Source organism: Leucoraja erinacea, chromosome 2, assembly GCF_028641065.1.
Source record: "Leucoraja erinacea ecotype New England chromosome 2, Leri_hhj_1, whole genome shotgun sequence".
Classification (NCBI taxonomy): Eukaryota; Metazoa; Chordata; class Chondrichthyes; order Rajiformes; family Rajidae; genus Leucoraja; species Leucoraja erinaceus.
The window spans coordinates 88,246,471-88,272,091 of record NC_073378.1 but is presented as its reverse complement, the minus strand read 5'-3'; the positions used below and the strand labels follow the sequence as shown (position 1 = coordinate 88,272,091).

The following is a 25,621-nucleotide window of genomic DNA, read 5'->3' as shown; positions in this document are numbered from 1 at the left end:
TGTGGAACGCGCCGGTTTAGAACGTTGACATAGCGCTAGATTAGTGCCCTCAAGTGCCGAGAAAAATACTGCGGGATATAAAAAGCCCAAAATGAGCTATTCGTTATAGATAATTTGATATATAGGGTTATATATATGCCCCATTTAATGTAAAAATAAGGTACATACCTTTAATTGTTTGCTCTATAAAACCCTGGGGCTGCCAGAGGTTGCGAGATGAAACAGTAATTTTAAATCTATTAGAACTATATTATCGAGGCCTATAAAACTAATAATACCTTTTGCGACCAGGTCTTGCAGCGATTTTTCGTTAATGATTTACTAGGCTGAACATGTGCGATTAGTACAGCCTAGTAAAAATCGCGTTTTAAACCCGCCCCCTCCAAACAGCGCCAAAATCGCCGACCTGGCTGAGGGCAGATTCCCAATGGCGATTCAGGTAGGTTTTGTAACATACCTAAACAATGGTGGTTGATGGTGAGAAATGAATGCAATAATAATCCCATTTAATGTCAAAGTGGGACATGGTTAGATTCCATTTAGAGATAGATCAGGGCTCGAAATTAATGGTTGCCCGGGTGGCAATGGCCACCTAAAGTCCCTCCGGGCAACCTAAAAGCCGTGCCATTTTGCCTGGCTTGGTAAGCACCCGGGACACCTGTCGTTCAACTCTGAGCGGGCCCCCCCCTCTCAATCTCTCTCTCTGTCACTCTCCGTCTCCGCCCGCCATCCGTGTCTGGGCCACCGGGTCTCCGCTCTCAGACCTCTCCTCATCCGCCGGCACGGCCTGCCGGCTTGCACATCCTCCCCCTGCATACGAGCACAATCATGGCCAGCACATCATCGGCCGCCCTGCATATGTGCACTGCCACGGCAACTGGTCGCGCTGGGCACTTTCTCCCCCACTTTACATTGTGGGAGATTTGGCCGCCATTGCTGTCCAGTCGCCACCTCGCCGCAACCGCTGAAAACCAACGCAGAATCACGTCCTGGAGCTGGAGTGACTCCCTGGAGTAACTCTTGCTTCTTGGTTTCGTGGTCCTCCAAAAATTTTCCAAATGGAATTTAAACTGGAGGTGTTGGAGGGTCCACCACCAAACTCCAAACTCTGAACAATAACAGCCTATTGCACTTTATCTGTTTATTTATTATGTATATATATGGTATATAGTGGTGGATGTTTGTGTTAATTTTTTATTGTGTTTGTGTGCTCTTTATTGTACCGCTGCTGACAAATTCATTTCACTTATGTGCAATGTGACGAATAAAACTGATTGATTGATTATAGACACACTGAACTTTTATCTCGTTCTGTATTATGTTTACATATTCTGTTGTGCTGCAGAAAGCAAGAATTTCATTGTCCTATCTGGGACACATGACAATAAAACTCTTGGACTTAAGCAAAAAAAGGGTTCTCGGGGAAAAAGAGCTACCTTAAATTTAGTTGCATCTGGTTGGGTAACTATGATAGGGTGAATACTATTCCATGCTTTAATTGTGTGGGGAACTCCATGGAGCAGCCAGCATCTCTGGCTAGAATAAATTGGGTGACGTTCGGGTAGAGACCCTGCTTTAGACTACCTCTGGTTTCAGTTTAATTTAAAGATACAGCGTGGAAACGGGCCCTTCAGCCCACGCCGACCACACGTACACTAGTTCAATCCCACACATTAACGACGTATGTCAAGAGTGTTTTATTCTCTCACGTCAAGAGTCAAGAGTCAATTTAATTGTCATTTGGACCCCTGGAGGTCCAAACGAAATGCCGTTTCTGCAGCCATACATTACACACAAATAGACCCCAGACACAACATAATTACATTTAACATAAACATCCATCACATAGCTGTGATGGAAGGCCAAATAAACTTCTCTCTCCACTGTATGTCAGAGTCAAAGTCATAGCCCCCGGCTGGCGATGGCGATTGTCCCGCGGCCATTAAAGCCACGCCGGGTGGTGCGAGGTCGCACACCGGGTCTTGATGTTGGAGCCCCCGGTGTGCGCTCGCAGAGTCCGCGGCCATTCCAGCCGCGCGGGGCAGTGGTGTCAGGCCCCGCTCCAGGAGCTCTTCGACCCCGCAACTCGGGCGGGAGAAGTCGCCGCCGCAGAAGCCCCGAAAAGCGGTCTCCCCCCAGGGAGCCGTGGGCTCCCGGCGCCGTCGTCCACAGACCTGTAGAGAGCCTCCGACTCTCCGCAAGCAGCAGCAGCAGCAGCAATTGAGCAGCAGCAGCGCTCCTCCACTGCTCCGGACTCGGCCAGCTCCGCGACGGCAACGGTGAGTCGACACCTGAGTCCCCAGTCTCTTCCTGTTGGAGGCCGCTCCTCGTGCAGGACGACTGAGACCCGACGAGAGAAAAGGTCGGGTCTCCAGTGCAGGGAGAGATTGAAAAGTTTCCCCCCCCCCCCCCCACCCACCCCACCCCCACCCCCCCCACACACACCCCAACATAAAATAACAAACACACTACATAAAAACACAGACAAAAATAATAAAAACGCGGACAGGCTGCAGAGGCCGCTGCTGGCCAGAGCCGCGCCGCCTACCGGACCTTGTCCCAGTTACAACAATTAAATCCTTACTTGCAGCAGCACAACAGAAGCCATTGTTTCGATGTAGCTGGTCCAGAACAAATTGCTGGTGTTATTTATTCCTAAGAACTTGAAGCTTTCAACCATCGCAACTTCAACGCCATCAATGCATATAGATTTCTGTACTGTTTCACTTCCTGAAGTCACTCACAATCTGCTTTGTCTTTCTGACGTTGAGGGAGAGGTTGGACTGTCACAATTTGATATCCGGCCCACTACGGTGGTATCTGCAAATTTGTAAATTGAAGGTAGACACATACCAGGTCATCAGAGATGTCCCCATTCTTTAGGGAACGTGGGTTTACCTCTTCCGTTATGTATGAGGCTCTCACTAGGGTCTCTTCGATATCACGCAACAATGCATTTCGTTGTCTCTGTACTGTACACTGACAATGACAATTAAAATTGAATCTGAATCTGAATCTGAATCTGAAACCACCCACCCCCTCCCTAGGTAATTTCCCTTGCTATCGCAGGAGATGCAACACCTGTCCCTATACCTCCCCCCCCTCCCCCCGTCAATTCGGTCTAAGTACCCAGACAGTCTTTTTAGGTTCACTTGCACCTCCTCCAACCTCATCTACTGTTCCAGGTGTCGACTCCTGTATATCAGTGAGACCGAACACAGGCTCGGCGATCGTTTTGCTGAACACTTCCGTTCGGTCCACCTACCTGATCTCCTGGTTATTCAACACTTTAACTCCCCCTCCCATTCCCACACTGACATATCTGTCCTGGGCCTCCTCCATTGTCAGTGGAGCCCAGCACTAATTAGAGGAACAGCACCTCATATTTTGTTTGGGGAGCTTGCACCAAAGCTGCATGAACATTGACTGCCCTTAACTTCGAAGTAGCCCCTGCTTTCCCCCTCTCTTCAACCCCCCCCCCTTCCCAGTTCTCCTACCAGTCATACTGTCTCCGACTCCATTTTATCTACGTACCTCCCACTCCCCTAACATCAGTCTGAAGAAGGGTCTCGACGTGAACAACACACATTCCTTCTCTCCATAGATGCTGCCCGAGTTACATCAGCATTTTGTGTCTAACTTCGACTTAAACCAGCATCTGCAGTTCTTTCCTACACAATTTGTAATTTGAGTTGGATTGGTATTTTCCTGCACAGTCATGAGTGCAGGAATATAGTATGCAGCTGAGAACGCATCCTGTATTGAGGATTATCATCGGTTGATTTGTCATCTATCCTCACAGATTGTGATCTGTTGGTCAGGAAGTCAAGGATCCAGTTGCAGAGAGGGGTGCTGACTCCAAGTTCCACGAGTTGGAAGACAAGCTTGGATGGTATAATTGTATTGCCGTAGTCTATGAAGTCTGACGTAGGCTTCCTTCTTATCCAGCCGTTCCATGGATAAATGTAGGGCAAGGGAGATGGCATCAGCCATGGACCTGTTGTGGCAGTAGGTGAACTGTTGTGGATCAAGGTTGCTTTGTTGCCTGGATTTAATGTGCGCCATAACTTGACTCTCAGCGTTTGTTCTGCGGTGCCAGAATTGTTGTACTGTATAGCCATGAATAACATTGGAACGTATTATGTGACATTGACCTTGATTATGGGAAACTGTCCACAAGGACTTTGAAAGGCAATAAATCAATCAATTTATTTTAGTGACAAAGCATGGAAACAGGCCCTTTGATCCACCGTGTCCGCACCGTCCAATAATCATCCGTACATTAGTTCTATCTTACACACTAGGGAAAATATACAAAAGCTAATTAACCTATAAACCTGCACGTCTTTGGAACACCCGGAGAATTTCCACACGCTCAGGGAGAATATATAAACTCTGTACTGCAGAAACCTTGGTCAAGATTAAAACCAGAATAGACAAGAATGGCAGATTACTTTCAAGGAATCAGTGAACTAGATGGTTATAATTACTTGTTACTCGATTTATTTTCCTACTAATGCCTGCTTATCAACAATATAAATTCCACAGCTGTGTGGTGGGATGTGAACATGGTGTTTACGTATATATTAAGCTCAAGCCTGTGAATCATTGGTAACTGCCATCACCATGCTCTACGTGCCTGTTAAATGAAGTGAAATTGACTTATTTGATCATGGGAACACTAGACAGATTATCCACATGGTACTTCTGAAAGATGTTCACCTATGCTGTGGTGTCATCGGGACCAGATGACAATTTTAATTCAGGCCTGCAAGAAACCACCACTATAGCTTTCCAACAGGTCATTACCAAAAGACATGACAAAAGCAGAAACAATGTGCTGGACTAATGATAAAAACAGTTCAGGTCCTGCAGGGTTTCATTTCTGTGTAAACACAAGAAAAGCAAAATATTTTGAATGTGTAGATTAGTATCCTTTTCTCATGATTTACCCCTTCAAAAGGTAAAATGTCTTTGAAATCCAATCTTGTTGACTATTTTCAGGAATATATTAAAGGAGTCCCAACATTGAATTGTTGCCAAGTGCATTAAAACATATATACAGGGTAGTTTGCTTGTGTGATTTCACCTTGGAAATCCCTCACAGTTAAAACAAAATCAAGGCAGTGTCTGAAGTTCTAATTTTGGGCAAATTTTGAAAAGTATAAATTATCACCCAAAATCTATGAAAATACAAGAACTGCAGAAGCTGCAAGTTTGAAATAAAAAAAAACATATATTTTGCTAGAAACAGACACAGGCCAAGCAGCCTCTGTGGAAAGAAAAACAGTTAGCGTTGCATAATCCCATAGTGTTCCAGATGCTCCCTGACTAATACATTTAAAAAGATAGGAACTCTAATTCAATGTTTCTCTTGTCAACATTACAAAATAACATAGTCCTTTAGTTCGTTTCTTCGTAAAGAGAGGTTTATAAATGACATTCATCGATTTCATATTTAATGCAATAAGAGTAATCGTTATTGCTTTATTAACAGATATGACATTACAAAAAATAATTTCCTCTAATATTTAATAGCCGACAGCTGAATGCTATCCTCAACTAAGAAAGAAAATCAGGGAAGTGCACAAAAAAAAAAAATCATTTAAACTAAGACAATGGATTACTTTAACATTTTTACATTGCTTTGGGTATTGTTACAAAAATAATGGTCACAACCATACTTTCAAAGAGTAATAAAAACCGTAATCATAATTATCTCAAATTAGACAATTTTATGAAAATTGATGAATACTAAGTGATTTTGTTCTGTGATTAAATATGCAGAACACAGGAAGACATAAAATTACCATCAACTGCAAATTTAAAAAAAAGGATTAAATTGTCTTTACCAGACACGTTGCTCAACTTGTTAAAATCTCATACTGTATTTAGCATCTTAAGGTCAACAGTATCAACACAATACTCATCTTTTTTAAACGTAACGTATGAAATTAAATAGAAAAACTCCTTCAGTTCACCACTGACACTCAAAATAACTTTCTATAATTTAGATCCCATTATGCAAACTTAATTATTCAATTACACTGATTAGAATCTATACACAATATAACAGAAACAGAAAATGGGTTTGCTGCTGAATTTATCTGCAGAACTTGTCACACGTCCAACTATATAATGAATATTATGACACAAACCAAATATTTCACAATATTACCTTTTTTTGTCTTGACTATCTGCAAATTATCTTGCAATGATTAAAGGCAAGTCTTTCTCTTGCACTGGCATTGTATGTCACACGACAGATAAACCAACTTGCTCCTACTTTAAAGTAACATCGGTGGTTATTTTCTTTAAAAACACTTCATCTGGAAGAATTTCACAAATTGTGTAAAAGCATGGTGACATAGAACACTGGGAAGATAACAATTTCCTGAGATGGTCTAGAGTTACTATTCTAACACTAACTACAGAACTGCTCATAGAAAGAAGTTTACATATCCAAAGTACAAAGACATAAAAACTACAAAAATCTTTATAAAATTAGCCAAATATCTTTGCTATACCATGTAACATGACAATTTCTGAATAAATTTGGCAATCTAAATATAAATAAATAAAACATTTAACAAGTTGCATTGTAAATTATAACCTACAATATATGTTGAAAAGTAAAATGTAAACAGTTCAGATGTGGTTAGATCAGTATTGCAATACTGATAAACAATGTTGTAAATAAACAAAGCAACAGGCTAGTTTGAAAACCGGTATCACATCAATGTAGTTGAGTCACACACCCCTGTGTGCAAATTACCAATTGAAATATCTTTTCGATCAATCCTATTGCAACACTTGTTACTGCATACTAATTCACAGTTACCAAACAAAATTCTCAAAGACCACCAACAAATGATGAGATAAAGTTACATAGGTTTGGTTCAAAGTCCGAATGTAAATATTACTTATCTCAAATTAATTATCATGAATGTCAAGGAGCAAGATTACGGGTTTTTATATATAGAATATACATTTCATTATTACTCCTTTCCATTTTAAAAATAGAATATTATCTTTTGATAGTATTAGTGCAAAGCAAATTAAATGTTGAGAAGCAGAACTAAAACAAAAAATAAACTTGTTTGCTAGACTATTGCTTGTTTTCGTATTATGCCAAAATCATGAATTAAAAATCATTGAGCCTTGGATATGAAGGTTAAAATAATGACTGGCATTGAAATCAATATAACTGGATTGTATAAATGTGAAGATGTCTTCTTCAGAAGAGTTTCATACTGACTGAGAAACCAAACAGAGCAAGCCAAACATTCCTATTTCCTGCAAAGGGTCCAGGGTTTTGCTTACAGCTCAAGTAATCACTTTCACAAAAAGTCCTTTTTGGATGATGATGTTGTGGAGCTTTCAAGATCATACAGAGGTTTCAGCATCGAGGACATTTTTCCTTGGCACCTCTTCAATATTCATTCTTATATCCACTGTATTTTCAGGACTGTAAATTTATAACAAAGTAAAATGTATTGTTTTATTTGCAATTCGGTAATTTGTGCTTGCAGACATGAAGGGTTAGAAGATTACAGAAAAACAAGGTACAATTATCAAAATTCAAACTCTAAATTCAAAGACTTGCCACGTAATTTAGCTTACTTTGCACTTGATAATTCTTTTTATTTTGTGATTTTAGTTCCCTTTGTTAGGTACAGCTTTAGTTTGTTTAATTTATATCAGCAATTATTATTATTTAAAAAATACAATAATTTTGGCTATCTATACATCTGATCTCTTAAACATTGACTTTTAGTAGTATTTAGGTGAGAATGTTACAAACAAAATACATTCAGTTTGAGCTCTTCTGACCACAAAGTAAAAAAAACAAATTATTATACTTACAAAAGAAACGTTACCATTGAAGTAAAATTTAATACAAAGATAGAGTAAATTAGCGTAAATTTATTTCACCTATTTCTCAGTGTAGATGGGTTTTATTGATATTCTACTCTGGTGAAGGATTATGACCTGAAACACTGACTGTTATCTGTCTTTCAGTCATCACAGATGTGCTACCTGATCTGCTGAGAACCTCCAGTATTTTATATTTCTAGGTTAACAATTTTATTTGATTGTTACCTTAAATATATCCTTCTTAAATGCAAAACAGTAGTTATTTTCTGCCTTGCACAAAATTGCAGAAAACTAAGTCATTTCCCATCGTACACCAACTCAATTTTCATTACCATTGGGCCAAATCTTGCTGGATTTGCCCTTTGCTTGGACTCACCACATGCGGAGAGCCAGTTAAACTTCCATGAGGCGTTCGGTGAGGTTTAACAAGGTCTCAGCAGCCAGAGTGCCAGTAAGTATCATAATCAAATATGTACTTAACTTTTTATTATGTAGACTATTTGGTGTATTTTCAAATTTTACATCATAATGTGAAGGAAGTTTAGATAGGAAATTTATTACCGAGGAAATGTGCATTTTTTCAAACAATGTAACAACCTAACCTCATTATAATCAAAACATTTATTTTTTTCAAATTAATGAGATTTGCCTATACTTCATCGTTCCTCTATTGTATACCCTATGCAGTTTCACAAAAATGCAGCTTCATAAAAATGTTTGCACTAAATATCAAGTTCAATTCATTAGATACCAATTTCAGAGTATTAAGCCTGACAGATAGTTTACACAGGAAGACAAACATGCTGGAGAAACTCAGTGGGTGCGGCAGCATCTATGGTGCGAAGGAAATAGGCAACGTTTAGGGCCGAAATTTTTTTCAAAACTCTTTAGATTCTGGAGAAATTTTGAGGATTGGAGGGTAGCTAATGCAACCCCACTTTTTAAAAAGGGAGGGAGAGAGAAAACGGGGAATTACAGACCAGTTAGTCTAACATCGGTAGTGGGGGAAATGCTAGAGTCAGTTATTAAAGATGGGATAGCAGCACATTTGGAAAGTGGTGAAATCATTGGACAAAGTCAGCATGGATTTATGAAAGGTAAATCATGTCTGACGAATCTTATACAATTTTTCTAGGATATAACTAGTAGAGTGGATAAGGGAGAACCAGTGGATGTGTTATATCTGGACTTTCAGAAGGCTTTCAACAAGGTCCCACATAAGAGATTAGTATGCAAATTTAAAGCACACGGTATTGGGGGTGCAGTATTGATGTGGATAGAGAACTGGCTAGCAGACAGGAAGCAAAGAGTAGGAGTAAACGGGTCCTTTTCAGAATGGCAGGCAGTGACTAGTGGGCTACCGTAAGGCTCGGTGCTGGGACCCCAGCTATTTGCAATATATATTCATGATTTGGACGAGGGAATTGAATGCAACATCTCCAAGTTTGCGGATGACACGAAGCTGGGGGGCAGTGTTAGCTGTGAGGAGGATGCTGGATAGGTTGGATGAGTGTGCAAATGCATGGTAGATGCAGTCTAATGTGGATAAATGTGAGGTTATACACTTTGGTAGCAAAAACAGGAAAGTAGACTATTATCTGAATGGTGGCCGATTAGGAAAAGGGGTGATGCAACGAGACCTGGGTGTCATGGTACACCAGTCATTGAAAGTAGGCATGCAGGTACAGCAGGCAGTGAAGAAAGCGAATGGTATGTTAGCATTCATAGCAAAAGGATTTGAGTATAGGAGCAGGGAGGTTCTACTGCAGTTGTACGGGGTCTTGGTGAGACCACACCTGGAATATTGCGTACAGTTTTAGTCTCCTAATCTGAGGAAAGACAATCTTGCCATAGAGGGAGTACAGAGAAGGTTCACCAGACTGATTCCTGGGATGTCAGGACTTTCATATGAAGAAAGACTGGATAGACTCGGCTTGTACTCGCTAGAATTTAGAAGATTGAGGGGGAATCTTATATAAACTTACACAATTCTTAAGGGGTTGGACGGGCTAGATGCAGGAAGATTGTTCCCGATGTTGGGGAAGTCCAGAACAAGGGGTCACAGTTTAAGGATAAGGGGGAAGTCTTTTAGGACCGAGATGAGAAAAACATTTTTCACACAGAGTGGTGAATATCTGAAATTCTCTGCCACAGAAGGTAGTTGAGGTCAGTTCATTGGCTATATTTAAGAGGGAGTTAGATGTGGCCCTTGTGGCTACGGGGATTAGGAGGTAAGGAGAGAAGGCAGGGAGGTACAGGATACCAAGTTGGATGATCAGCCATGATCATATTGAATGGGGGTGCAGGCTCGAAGGGCCGAATGGCCTACTCTTGCACCTATTTTCTATGTTTCTAATGGAGGGATTCTACTACTGGAAAACCATCCATATCATTACTTTCCTTTATATTAATTTCTCCCCATTGCTTTCCATGTTATAGGTGGAGATGGTTCGTTCCTACATGAAGTTTTTTCTCTCAAATGAAATCCCCATATGGTGTGTGGTCTATATGCAAGTGATTTATGATTATATTGTGGGCAGAAGACAAAGTGTTTGTTGTTTTAATTAACGAGAAATGGATGTTACATTGTTTGATATAGAATCATTGGAAAAGTGTCAATAGAAGCAATTGTTTTGTCAGTTTCCAAAGTAGTTTCCTTCATGATTGACCTTGGAAAGCTACTTAATTTCTCTGTATATATTTTACATTTATTTTATTTTTCAGAGAAATTCTATTAATTTATTCCAGCTCTCAAATGTTTTGGTAGTGATTTGTGAATTCCATAAGGGCCAATTTCTGTACTACTGCTACACTGCATGTTGCTTTTGATTATTTATATGGTATGCAAAATGCAAATCTGGATCATATATTTTAATATATAAATTATATATTTAAAAACAAACAAACGTCGGAAAAAAGCATTGTGAAATTGGCAAAAAGGTACAGTATTTGAAGATGCCATTCTGAAAGGAGTGACTCAATGGAACTACAAGTTTAAAACTTTTTTTAAGAGTTCTCCAAAATGATAGCCTAAAAAATGATGCTGTAACAAACTTCAAATGAGTGTTTCACATCTGTTCAAAATTAGATTAAAAAAATTAATTTGCCAAATAGTGTAGCCTTAAATAGGTAGAATTATAATCAGTGTGCGAAGTAGAAAGTGGATGTTATTAAAATACAGAAAGTAAATTTTAAAATGGTTAATTGGATGACTTGATTTTTATTCATGCATCCAATTCTCTAAAATGCAGCTATATTGTGCACATATCGGTGGGGGCGCTGCAAGCCGGCGTCCTGTCAGCAGCATGTCCGTTTTTTTCCCTACTTTTTTTTTTTTTTTTAGTATGTTTTACAGTATGTGTTTGATGTTTCTCGGTGTGTTTTGTGTGGGGGGTGGTGTGGGGGTGCAAGGGGGAAAGAGCTTCGGTCGCCTCCTCCACGGAGAGGCGACTTTTTTTAGGTCGCCTCCCCCGTGGCCTAACAGCAAGGATCGGCGCGGCCTTTCCCGGAGACGCGCCCGGGGCTTCAGCGGCGGGGCGCAGCGTGGACTCTCGGCGTGGAGCGGGCGAGCCCTCGCTGGAGGGGAGCGTTCCATTTCGTTGGCCCGCGGCAGCCAGCAGCCTGAAGCCGCGGTCTGCAGAGCTCCAGCTGGCGCAGCGTCTGCAGCCCGGGATCCCTTGTGGGGGACGCGGGGGAAGAAGAAGCTCCGAATGCCGGCCCGCTGCCAACTTCTACCGCGGGCGCCGTGGGACTTACCATCAGGTGCGGGGTCCCTCGCCAGCGATCCCTGGAGAGGAGCTCCAGACCGCCTGCCCTGCAGTCTGCGGTGCTTCTGGCTGCGGCGGTAACTTTAAATCTTCGACCGTCGGCCTGCACCAGCCTGAAGCCACGGTCTCCGGTGTGGAAGACCGCAGTGACAGCTGCAGAGGGTTGAGGTCCCGACCACGGGGGAAAATAGAGGAGGACTGGCCAATTTCTGTGCCTTCCACCACAGTGATGAATGCTGTGGTGGATGTTTGTGTTAAATTTTTATTGTGTTTGTGTGTTCTTTATCATTGTACCGCTGCTGACAAATTCATTTCACTTGCACTTTATGTGCAATGTGACGAATAAAACTGATTGATTGATTGATTGATATTAGTCTTAAAATGCTTTGTTAGTCATCAGGTCAATAATTAAGCACATAAACAAAAACTACCTCGCTTTAAGTTTTACAACTTTTGCATTCTCAGCATTCATAGCAAGAGCCTTCCACACAGCAGATTTGGCCATTTCATCAGATATGTTTATGACCGAAGGATCATCTGGGCTGCAGACAAACATATCCAAGTGTTAGCAGTGCTCTATAAAGGCAACAATTCATTTTTAAAAGCCCATTCCCCCCCCCCCCCCCCCCCCCCAAATCACTCACTAAACGCTTTACCACTTATACAAATGTACATATATATTGTTTAAGGTAGACAAAAAGCTGGAGTAACAGCAGGTGCGGCAGCATCTATGGAGCAAGGAATAGACGACGTTACGGGTCAAGACTCCTTCTTCAGACTGATCACTGCCGAAGGAGCTTCGACAAACTACTGAGTAAAGGGTCTGAATACTTAAGCAAGTGTGATATTTCAGTTATTTCTTTTTAATTAATTTGATGATTTTCTAAACACATGTTTTCGCTTTTCCATTCTGGGGTAATGTGTGTAGATTGATGATTTAAAAAAAAAAATCAATTTTCAAATAAGGCTGTATCGTAACAAAATATGGAAAAAGTGAAGGGGTCTGAATGCTTTCTGAATGCACTGTATGTGACTAACAAGCATAGGCCACATAATTAAACATAGAACATAAATACTTAGGGCAGAATGAACCACTACATCACCTATATATCTGTCTACTGTGCCATCAGAAGAGATCCCCCATATAATCTTACAGAAAGTTTTACAAAGCAGCAGTAATATAATTCCCCTCTCTACAAAAAACATTTAAAAAAATCAATTAGTTATACAAAAAAGCCATGAAGGGAGAACCTCTTCCCTCGACATTGACTTTCCTATAAATTATTCAAAATCAATAACTGGGGTTCCCTGATACTGCTAATTTACATTTAAAAATGTCATTTGGTCCTGATTTCTGATTTCTGTTGAGGCTTTCGGGTGACATGACTGATGAAACTCCTGGAGAAGCCAACAATGCTACCCAACCTGAACATGGAGGACACAAGTAGAAATACTGGCTAAACAGCATCACTGAAAAACAGCTACCATTTCTCCAATCTTCTGAACCACTTCTGCCATAAGAGGGAACAGAATCAGTGCACTGATCATTTTGCTTCAAATAAAGTAAACATGAGAAATACAACAGAGGTTTTATTCCTACTGGTCATTAAAATGTTTGAACAATGTCATATTTATTACTCGGGCCACAGCTACTAAATAGATTTAAATTGGATGACCTACAAGAGCAGTTTATTTTGATCCATTCAAAGTATATTGTTATTTAACTACTTTATCATCACTCAAGTTATGCTAGAGAAGCAGGTAGCATAATGATGTCAATATGTCAATATGGTCTTTGGGGACTAAAATTTAAGTTTCCCAAAATTGAAAAGATTATGAATTATTTCAGAACAATTTTGTAGAACAGTCTAGCAATGTAATGTGAAAAATAATTTTCTTTTTTAATTGAGCCACATAACTGTCATCACTTTGCATATTTTTAAGTTGTATTAACTTCAAAGTAACTGATTTCATATCTGTCCATTCCATTTATAACTTTGTACTTTACCTGTACTTAATACTTTTCACAGGTATCTTCAGAATGTTGCCACCTTCTAACGGGAGCTGCACCGTCCCACTTTCTGCAACTTCAAGCATTCTTTGCGCTTCCTACAAAATGTTTAAAATGTAAAGTTATACACAGGATGCCATATCTGCATGGACACCGTTTAAAAACATCTTGCACAAATATTAAACAAGCTTATAGTATTCATGGTCTCTATTATTTACATGTTTTTGACTGTTTCACAATTTTGCCACCAGGCTGCACCAAGGAACATGCTAACTGTCAAAGGTTCCTTATCCACAGTTTGTAGGTGGGGTTTGTCTGTGTCCCAGTGCCATGCACAACAATGGATTCTTGCATAAAGTAAATGCCATGAATGGGTGACTCACTGCTGATCATAAAATCTTTCTTAATATTTGTTAACATACACAATTAATATTAACTTTTCCTTTAATTAAATCCCAATCTTTTTATCATAAACAATGTAAAGAAAGACATTTCCTTACTGTGTTGAAGAATTTAACCACAAGTAGCTCAAAATTAGGGAAACGACTGGATACTAAAGAATTTTGATTGTTCCTAAGGCAATCCTACTTAAATCTAGTAGTCAGTGAAAATGACTTTTGTTTTTTTTGTTAATATCCTTAATATTGATTTAATAAAATGATTCCTCATAAATGTTTAATGCTATAAATTACTAAAATTTTAAAGAACAAACTAATTGTTTTATTTTGAAGGTAAAAAATGCAGGAGAAACTCAGCGGGTGAGGCAGCATCTATGGAGCGAAGGAATAGGTGACGTTTAGGGTCGAGACCCTTCTTCAGACTGATGTGGGGGTGGGGGCGGTAAGAAGAAAGGAAGAGACGGGAAGGGGAGGGGAAGGAGGGAGAAAGCAAGGACTACCTGGAGAAGTCAATGTTCATACCTCTGGGGTATAAACTACACAAGCAAAATATGAGATGCTGCTACTTTATTTTGATTCAGTTTGAGTTAGAAGCTTTAGTATTATCTGAGCCAAATCCTCAAATTGTAACTCTTTACAATAGACCCATTATGATTAATCGCTACAACAAACAAGTTGCTTCAACAAAACTGAAAATCTCTAGGGCGTTATGAATTACCTAAAACTTAAAGTAACCTGCAGATGGCAAATCAAATCCAAATGCCTTATGATACTTAACAAGCATGGATCAAAAGTGGAATTGTAATAGTATTTTTAACAAATAATTTTGTTTAAGAAAGATCAAAGAAAGATACTTGTTAACTTGAAAATGATAAGCTACCAACCTTTCATGGTAAGTGAAGGGCTGCACAATTTCCATAGCATTAATAAGTGAATTTGAAATTAACTACACATATTATTGTAAAGGCTACTGGAAAAACTTCAGTTAAGATCAGGGTAAGTAAGTAAGTAAAGTTTTATTTATATAGCACGTTTAAATCAACTTGCGTTGAAATCAAAGTGCTTTAAATAAAATAAATTAAATTTCCGTACATCCACAGAAAAATTTGAAAAAAGAATAATGACACAACACATTATAGAATTCAACACAAATGTCCCCCCATAACAGAATCAAAATTTTCCACTGTGGGGAAAGGCACCAGAAAGTTTAGTCCTCTTTCTCTGTGATCACCCGAGGTCGGGGCCTATTTGTGGCCTCCGCAGCCAGTCCGATGTTTTCAGGCCCTCTTGCTGGGAAGCTGGAACTCTGGCGTCGGGTGAACACTCCTCAGCGGCTTGGAATGACTGGAACGGCCGCTTCCTCCCTGGAGACCGCGGCTCCCGAAGTCCTCAGGCCGTGCTGGCTGGAGCTCCGACTCAGGCAATCTCGGATCCCAAGCTCCGCGGTGTTTTAAATCCAGCGCCGCCCGCGGCTGGAAGCACGCAACCACAGCTCCTCGGATGTTGGAGTCGGCGGTCACAGCACTCCGGAGCTTACCGCACGGCAACCCGGTAAGGCATCGCCCACTCCGTGAAGGTGTCTCAGCGCTGTGCCGCCGCCGAAGCTGTAGTCCCGGCCGGTCCCGACAAGAAACGCCGCTCCAGTCCGATGGTAGGCCGCGAGGAAGGGGCGAAGAAGCAGCTCGGAGAGAAGCCGCCACTCCTTCCCCATCCCCACCCACCACATAAAAGACCCCCAACTAACATTTTGTTTTTTAACACGACTAAAAATAAAAATAAAAAAGGGTGAAAGGACGGACTGCAGGCAGAGCCAGCCATACACAACGGCGCCCCACTCCAGCAGTCCACCACTAACTAAACTGGTTTAGTTAACTTTAATAAAGTTGCTGGACCCAATTATTTTGGACCCTTGGTGAGGATTTTAAAAGGCAATTTATTTACTGCTCTAAGAAATGAAATCATTACAAAAATGTCATTCTTTGTATATTAAAATCATCAATGCATTACGATTCGAATTGATTAAACTATTACTTAGAGAAATCTTGATAATCTAGTACCCCCACATCCAAACATGTGCAATGCAGGATCAGAGTTCAGTCAAGTTATGAAGCTATGTCCTTTATATTTCAGTCTATATTAGATTTCTTCAAATAACTGAAAGTCAAAAAGTACATTTATGCTCATGAGAGACGTGGAGAGAGGTGGAATGGAACCTGCACATTTGTCCTTGATACCTCTGAAATGTACCCATTATAAATAACCAAAGACATACCCATGGTGGTTTAGATCCATCCTTCGTTTTCTAGAGCAAATTGAATGTGCAGCAGAAAAAGCAGACAGAGATCAGTCCCTTTAGAGATTACATAAAGCAAGTAGGGTACACCATGAGTGAAACTTTTCAATGTAAAGCTTTAAACTGCCAAGAAAAGCGTGGCAGTAACATCAAAGTAAACTAAAGCTGCAAGCCATAACCAAAAGCATATATCCAAATATTTATACAATTCTGAAAAGTCTATTTAACACCATTTTATTTCCTGCAAGGATACAATACTTAGCAATGTTACAAAATGTTGAGATTTTAAAAATCAAGTCTGCAATTTATCCCATCAGATAAAGCATAAAAAGAAGTTTAATTTGATACCTAATTCACTTTCATATCTTCAGTATTAAAAAAGTTATGGCCATTTTCATACTCGGAAATTAGCATCTTGTTTCCTATTGCTTTTCCATTGACTTAACACAAAAGCTGTGATCGAGGACAGTCAAAAGCCCATAACTTTCTTAAAAATCAAGAGAACTAAATGAAATGTTCAGTTATTATAGATAGAAGCATTCTAAAACAAATATAAAACATCTTATTTGGATGACCTGAAATTAAAGCATATAATTAGTTAATTACTTAATTGGAGTTAATTACAAAATTGACCGTTGTGACGGAAATAGTAATAAACACCCAGACTGCCTTGAAAATTCAAAAATGTGATATTCTCAAGATCAGAACGTTAATATTATTGTATTATATGTTGTAACTCTGTAACAGGTAGGTAAATAAATTACAATTTCTAGCAATAGACCAAGTCTTTATGGAGAAGATCAGTTGCCAGCTGGTACATTGGCATATCATAATCAATAGCATCATCATACTCCTCAGATTGTAACCAATAAGCAACTCTACACCTTGTTTATCCTCACCTTTTCAATTTTGGCATTGTAAACTACAAGTTTTTGCTCTTCAAACCACACAACATGCCTTTCTGCCCACTACTTTCCCATTAACAATGTCCTGTAGATTCCATTTCTTAAGAAAATGATTTTTTTTTAAATAGCCCAAGTATCCAAATAACAAACTAATCCCATTCACACAAGAATTTACAATATAACATGGTTTTTAAATCTCACGGTCATGAATTTATATCCAGGATGGAAGGAATTTAATGTTTAATTCCCATAAATTAATCTAGAAACATCCACCCAAAATATAACCAAATTATTGTTTTTTGCACAATACATGTGACTCAAACGGGTGTGAATATTTAGTTTTAAAATAATGATTATGGAGAGAGAGAATAAGACAAAATATGGACAACTTAGATGGCTTATCTCCAAAAAAAATGGGCATTTTAATCATCTTGCTTCTGGAACGCGATCGATCGGAACGTTGCATTTGCAGTGAATTTGAACCCCATATCGGTAGGAAAAACACTGCCGGTTCGTATGGGGCCAAAATCACATTTTCACAAATGAAAATTAGATTAAAGCCATCCCCTTCATGCGATCCGTTCCGTTGTAGGCATTGAGGACGTTTGAAGTCGGTTTTATTTTAATGTAATTATTGATTTGTCTCGCGATTAAATAAATTAAAAAATCGGGACGGAAGTCCGAACTATTGTTTTTCAGCGGCTTAGCAGCCCGAGAAAAGCGGCCTCCGATAAGCAGGAGAAAACGGCATTTTAATCCCCCCCCCCCCCCCCCCCCCTCAAAGGCGCCAAAGTCGAGCACACGGCCAGTGGCAGAACTGCAGCACTGCTGAAGGTAAGTTTTGTAACATACCTACAATACTATGGCAAAGGTCATTACCGCTGACACCTCATCCACAGATTTAAGTTGCCCTGCTGAATATTCCAAGCCTTCCAGCACACTTCCAGCATCAACTATTTGTTCATTATTTTATGAAATGAGATTAATAGATAATTAAATTATCTATTAACCAGGCCATATTTACTGTAGCCTCGGCCATCACTAAAGCCTCGATCACACCTAGTTCTCAAACGAGCAGTGAACATGCAAACTCAAAGAGAATAATTTATAACAGATGCCTGTTTGCAATTATAAACTGATAGTTTAAGCACAAATACAAACCAGTAACCCAGGACCACTTTCAAAATACCTAGTGCCCTCAATAATGTTTGAGACACAGACTCACTATTTATTTGTTTGCCTCTGTACTCCACAATTTAAGATTTGTAATAGAAAAAAAAAAAATCATGCGTGGTTAAAGCGCACATTGTCAGATTTTAATTAAGGCCAAACGTTTTGGTTTCACAACGAAGAAATCAGAGCAGTGTTTATACATAATCCCCCCATTTCACAGCATCATAATGTTTGGGATTTAGCAATGTAGATGAAAGTAGTCATGTTTAGTATTTTGTTGCATATCCTTTGCATGCAATGACTGCTTGAAGTCTGCGATTCATGAACATCATCAGTTGCTGGGTGTCTTCTCTGGTGATGTTTTGCCAGGCCTGTATTGCAGCCATCTTGAGCATGCTTGTTTTGGGGGCTAGTTTGCTTCAGTTTTCTCTTCAGCATATATAAAGGCTCAATTAGGTTCAGATCGGGTGATTGATTTGGCCACTCAAGAATTGACCATTTTTTAGCTTTGAAAAACTCCTTTGTTGCTTTAGCAGTATGTTTAGTATTAATGTCCTGCCATTGAGCTTTGAAGCATTTGTTTGAACTTGAGCAGGTAGGATGTGTCTATACACTTCAGAATTCATTATGCTACATACATGCCCAGGCCATAACACACCCACCACCGTGTTTCACAGATGATGTGGTATGCTTTGGATCTAGCGCAGTTCCTTCTCTCCTCCATACTTGGCTCTTGCCATCATTCTGATATAAATTAATCTTAGTCTCATCTCTCATAAGGAAATATTTCTTTATATAGTGGGTCAAGAATTTTGACTAGAATTTCTTTATATAGTCGGTAAAGAATTTTGTATCCTAGAATACTGTGGTATTTCAATCATTGAGTTAATTCAAAACTATGATTGATAACTTTCTAGATATGAAAGAAAAATAGCAGAGGTTGAAGATCAGCTGCAAACTTGATGAATGGCAAGAAGATTTGAAGGATCAAATGGCCCACACCCGCTCCTAATTCTTATGTTTTATCTATTTGTTTTTATTTATTTGCGCAGCTCTGCTGCAAATATAGGGAGAGATGAGACGTGTGGCAGTGACGAGCTGAGCCTCCCCTCATATAGAAATTACTTTTATAACAAGTCGCAAGAGCGGAGTCCATGCAGGAACCTGTCAACCTCCAACACACAACTGTTCGTTGGAGTCTGAACAGCACCAGCAGTCAAGTTTATTACTGGGCTGCTAAGATGAGTCTATTTGGAATTTGGGACTTACCTCAGTTTCTTTTTTCTTTTTCTGCAAATCTTCCAATTTCTTCTTCTTACTTTCAGGCATTAAGTCATCTAACCAGCCAAGCTCTCGTTTGTTAAAAAAGAAGTCTAACAGTTTTCGAATAAATACCAGAGCAAGAACCTGCCAAAAGATGACGGATAGAAAAAAACTTTAGTTCATTCCCACATCCACAGTATTTCACATTTTTGTTTCTTGTTTTCTAATATTTGAACCTCTTCCTCTCTCAATTTAGCATCATCTGCAAACCAAGTGTTGGTTTGGATACTGTTATACTTATGCTCTTTTATGATGCCTCTCAGCATGTAGAGCATGGCCATAAGATCCCTCTACATTCAATGGATTCATCAAAGACACAGCTTGGAAACAGGCCTTTCTCCCACCAAATCCAAACCGACCATCGAGCACCCACTATTTATATGATCCCACTCTCTCATCCACTCCCTACATAAGCTAGGAGCAATTTACCGAGATCAATTAACCCACAAACCTGCACATTTTTTGGCTATGGGAGGAAACCAGAGCACCGGGGGAAACCCATGTGGTCATAGGGAGTACATGCAAACTCCACACAGGCAGCATCCAAGATCAGGATTGAACCTGGCGCTGTGAGACAGCAACCCTACCAGCTGCACCACTTGTCTGTAAAATTTACCTATCTGACAATTCCTTTAATGTTCAGGAATATATCTCAATCTCAATAATTCCAAATCCTCAGTCTCAAGGTTAGAGAATTCCGAAGATTTACAATCCTTTGCTTAAGGAAATTTATTTTTAATCTCAGTATTAAATGACAAATTCACATCTTGACACCATGCTCCTTAATACCAGGTTTTCCAACGAATGGAAGCAAACTAACATCAAATGTATCACTTTCTCTCAGAATCCTGCTTCTTCTATACCCCAGAAAGTATAAATTTTGTTGAACCTCTCTTCATAACCTAGACCAACATTAGTAACCATTAATATACCAGATTGTGTCATCGTTCTTCGGTGGGAAAATATGTCATCCTCACCTGCATTGGTAATTATGATCTTACACAGTTCCAGACCATTAAACAGCACATCAATAATTAGGAACTGACAATAAATCATTGCCTTGCAAGCAATATCCAGCTCTCATGAATAAAAAACTTAATCAAAGCTGAGCAATGCCTTCAATTCAACAGGAATAACCAACAATCTCACCATCATGGGAAAGACAACTGCCGCAGATGAAGCTTTAATGATCCAAAGAAGGGCAAGACAGGTAAGCTGAATTACAGTGAAGATGTGGACTTTCCAAAGTGGTACATAGCGTAGATAAATCAGGTCAGGCTGGTGTTTAGCAGGCATCCCAAATAATTGTAAACGGTCAAACAACTGGTGAAAGAAATTTAGCTATAGTTAATTATAACGTTCTTGGGGAAAATAATTGGGAAAATTATTTTGGGTTTATTATACCTAGACTTAACTACCTGAATTCCTTTCAAGGAAGAAGCACCCATATAAAGAAATACACCATAGAGAACTGGCATTGGGATGAACTGCAAATAAGAGAATATAAATATTAGTCATTTGCCTTTGGAAACTGATATATATTATAGAAACATCAATTCCTTCAACTAATTCAATTTGCAAAACAACATATTACATATAGTTTGGATTAGACTAATGTATTTAATAGCCACATTTGGAGTATTGCGTGCAGTTCTGGACACCCCGTTACAGGAAGGATCTGGTGGCTTTGGAATGATGCATGGATTAGTGGGTATTAGGTGCAAGCAAACTTGTATCTATGGAATGTGGAGTTTGAGGAAAGACCTGATTAGAAGTATATAAAATGAAGGGAGGCATAGATAGAGTAAACATGGTGGAAATATCACAAGATTACAGGGATAGCTTTAATGAGAATGGGGCAAATTTTAAAGGAGATGTACGGGACAATTTGTTTGAGAGGATGGTGCATGCTTTGAACACACTGTCAGAGGTAGTGGTGGAGGGAGATAGGATGATACGATAGTCGCGTTTATGAGACATTTAGATAGGTACATAGATATGTAGGGAATGGAGAGATATGAATTATGTGCATGCAGTTGAAATTAGTGTATCATCTTCTGCACTGGCACTGTTCCTGTGCAGTCTTGTTCTATGTTCTAACTTCGAAGTAACTCGACATTCCAGAAATAATTGTGACTAGAATGTGTGTTTTCATGGAGATTTCAGATTATTTCGTGAAAAATTATCGATTTTCAGTGTTTGTTTAAAACCTGAAACAATGTATTATTTTTGTCTCAAAACATCAATGTGGATATTGTCACAAGATGCCAACCAATATCCAATACTTTCCATCTTACCTTCAGAACAGAAGTCATGAAGACAGACAGTCCCATTAGAACGAATATCAGTAAACCTGTAACTCTCTGCTCTCGGATACCGAGGAATTTAGGTTGTTCACCAGGAGCTGAACACTCCGATTCCACCTTTAAGCTGTTGACATGGCTGATAGAGAGGACAGTGGCAGCCACAAACCAAGGAAGTCCCATAATTGAGCATACTCCCAGCATAATAGCTACCATCAACAAATCAAGATGATAACCACAACCTTTCTGCAAAACAGCAACCAGAATATCAGCATTTAGCTATATGTACAAACTAACATTAATGTACAATACAACAAAAGAGGGATGATGCGTTCAAGTTAGTAAAAGACCAAAGTATATACCAGGTATATACCAAGACCAAAGTATTTTCTATACCAGGTATAGAAAAAAAGTGTCTTAAATGCTCCATTTGCAACTCTATGGAAAAAGTGCAGGGGAATTGGGCAGGCAAAATTCTAATTTTGACATTGAGTTAAAAGGCTGAATAATCTTGTTTTATGATACCTGCAATACTTGCTGCCAAAAGATACCATGCATATCTTGGGGAAAACAAAAGTAACTCACTGCTCCTCAAATGAGGGAAAACTGCAAAGGTGTCCACAGCTTTCAATGGGGAAAGAGCCACCAGTAGCCAGAATGAGTACGCACGCAAGGAAAAGCTCAGAGCCAAAGTCATTTTGTCAATCATTCAATGCAGCTTTTAATGGTTTTGTCACTCATTAACAACATGGCCAATGCTCATGGATAATATTGTCCCATTGGCCTCACTGTATTTGAAAATGTACAGAAGGGAATGCATTTATTTAAATAATTTCAAATCTACAAGCTTCTGACCACTCCATTTTAGAAAAATGTAGGAGGTTTCAAGCACACGTTACTATACCATCACCTCTGAAAGTACTAAGCAAATTTTGAAAAAAAGATTTAACATTACAGGTCCTCCTGAGATGTCCAACCAATGAGCACCACAATCTGGAGCTGTGTCAAGCAGAGCTGGACGAGCTGAGCAAATTCACTCGCTCACTCACTCATTGAGTCAGTGAGCCAGATGGTGGCCGCTCTTCCCACACCTGCTCGCTCTCCCATTGGGCCTGTTTCTGTGATCTTGTCCCAGGCATTGGATTTGTTTATTTCTGACTTACAAATAGTTCAGGTTATGAATAGTTCTCAGGAATGGAGCCCTGTCATTAGCTGGGGACTTTCATAAAAGTTTCATAAAAGCTTCCATAAAAATATTCACAAATATAAATAGTACTTTTAAAAAGTCCAAGTCCAAGTGAGTTTATTGTCAGGTGTCCCTGATAGGACAATGAAATTCTTGCTTTGCTTCAGCACACAGAACATAGTAGGCATTTACTACAAAACAGATCAATGTGGCCATATACTATAATAGAAATATATACACACATGAATAAATAAAATGATAAAGTGCAAAAGGCAGGTAAGGTAGATAGTCCACACACATCTTAACTGCCATAAGCTTTAAATACCTTCAGCTTGTGCTCTTTTCTATTGACAATAACTGCAGTGATCTGCTGGTCCATGAAGATAAGGATAGTGCACAGTAAAGCTGGTACAAAAGCAGCAAGCATTGTCCACCATTGGTTCTTTCCAAGTGGATCAATAAACCAACCTCGGTCTTTTCGGGTAGGCTGTATGCAAGGGAAAAACAAACCATGGTTATTAAATTGTCAAATATTTTAAAGTTAATGGCAAGTTATTATGCAAGTCAATTAAACTGAAAATGGCTGAAAGGGAATACATTAATTTAGATAATTTGATTATTTAATTACCACAGTGAAGATGTGAAGATACAAGAGAAATGCATGCAGGATTTCCTACCACAGTCCCAGCAATGAGAAGCTGTAAGGTTAGACATGAGAATTTAAGATTGTTTCTTCTTGGAGGAAAGAGGGGAAATCTGATAGCAGGTTACAAGTTTGGATGGGAAGCAGTTTCCAATAAAGGTTGCTTGTCCCGCTGAGTTACTCCAGCAACAGCAAACCTAGTCAGGATCGAGCCCAGGTCTCTGGTGCTGTAAGACAGCAACTCCACCGTTGGGAACAACCGAGATCGGCCCGACCCCGTCACACCAACATCCCACTCGCCAATGGAAAAGCAAAACCTGGAAGCCCAGGAAGCACAATTTTAAAGTTATAAATAAGATACAGTGGCGTACGGAAACACATTTTTAATCCTAATAGTTATGATCGAGGATTGACTGTCTGTAGGTGCAGATCAACCAGTGCGAAAAACAAATTGGATAAGCACAACAGAAAACACTTTGTGAAGACACAGGAAAGAACAGAGGAATAAAACTACCCTATTTAGAATGGGCTACCTTTTATGCCGACAATTTTTGAGATTCTATGAATATTTTTCAAACGTAGTTCAAGACCAGAGCTGCCAAGTTTTGTCAGAGCATTTCAATATTCTAGTACCTTAAAATCAGTATTTTGCTGAGGAAATCAGTATTTTTACGTGGTGCCATTTTGCTGATTTTTTTTTTTAATTTGTGGTCATACCCATGTAAGAGTACAAGAATGCATAACTTGTTTATTGTGTATGTGTAATACAGTTTATTGTGTGTTATATGTCATAGCTGCTTTCTTGCATTTGTCCAGAAGTTTATCATTGAAAGTAATTTGGTAGCAACATTTCCCCATGGCCTGGGGAAATGTTAAGAGGCTGGAATCTCTCTCTGTCTCGTTCTCTTTCTCACTCTCTCTCTCTCTCTCTCTCTCTCTCTCTCTCTCTCTCCTCACCTCCCTTTCCCCCCCTCTCTCTCTCTCCCACTCCCCAACCCTCTCTCTCTCACTCTATCACCTCGGCATTCCCGGAATCATTTGGCGTTTTGCTAAGCCAACAGCATCTGCAGTTCCTTCCTATTGAAGAAGAAACCTGGCCCGAAACAACTCCTACAGGCATGATATTCACCTCCAGAAAAAAAGTAGGAAGTATTGGCCGGGGGTCCAGGAGGCCGGCTAGGCCCCCCCCCAGTGGGGGTTCAGCGGGCTCCTGCATTTTCAATAAATTGAAAGTGATTCCCAAGCTTTCTACTGGTACTTTACATAACAGAAGATAAAAAATGTTCTAACACATAACCAGTAAAATAACCTCAAAAAGATAAATATTTCATGAAATACATGACGTCATACAGCTAAAACAATCTTTACAAAGCATGTTACCTGAAATGTCTCTTTGCCTAGCACTGTGAGCAAACAGCAGAGAAAAAGTGTTGGCTGCAGCCTCTTCTGCTTCAGCAAGGGAAGCTGGTCGGAGATTGGCGGCAATGCCCCTTGGAGACTGCGTCTGGTTGGCCACCGGGTGACCAACACATTATGTGATTGGACACAATGCCTTTGGAGACAGCGGCTGATTGGAAGGGAATTTTAAAGGAAACTGGTCGGTGATTGGATCCTACCCCCTTAGAGACAGTGGTTGATTGGCCACCAAATAATCGGGCAACAAAAAATTGACAAATAGGAAAACAAAAAAATCGGAATGCCGGTTTATTCGGAAGAATACCATGCCTGATCTTCAGTTTCT

The 25,621-nt window shown here is 39.7% G+C and overlaps 1 protein-coding gene across 5 annotated transcripts in view; it reads right to left on the bottom strand.

Annotated features, from left to right (window-relative positions):
- Nucleotides 1-5,411: 5,411 nt before the first annotated feature.
- The window catches only part of LOC129712168 (sodium bicarbonate cotransporter 3-like), a 107,383-nt gene continuing 87,173 nt past the window's right edge, over nt 5,412-25,621 (bottom strand). For 3 of the 5 annotated variants that reach the window (XM_055660417.1, XM_055660426.1, XM_055660442.1), the window contains 9 exons: nt 23,563-23,724; nt 22,046-22,297; nt 21,167-21,235; nt 20,898-21,071; nt 19,695-19,832; nt 16,327-16,356; nt 13,654-13,754; nt 12,077-12,187; nt 5,412-7,468 (listed from right to left, as the gene is read on the bottom strand). In XM_055660417.1, coding sequence (XP_055516392.1) covers nt 7,387-7,468; nt 12,077-12,187; nt 13,654-13,754; nt 16,327-16,356; nt 19,695-19,832; nt 20,898-21,071; nt 21,167-21,235; nt 22,046-22,297; nt 23,563-23,724 — 1,119 coding nt within the window. In that variant the 3' untranslated portion in view covers nt 5,412-7,386. The remainder of the gene's footprint in view (nt 7,469-12,076; nt 12,188-13,653; nt 13,755-16,326; nt 16,357-19,694; nt 19,833-20,897; nt 21,072-21,166; nt 21,236-22,045; nt 22,298-23,562; nt 23,725-25,621) is intronic. The other 2 variants (XM_055660449.1, XM_055660434.1) reach the window with 1 other exon arrangement.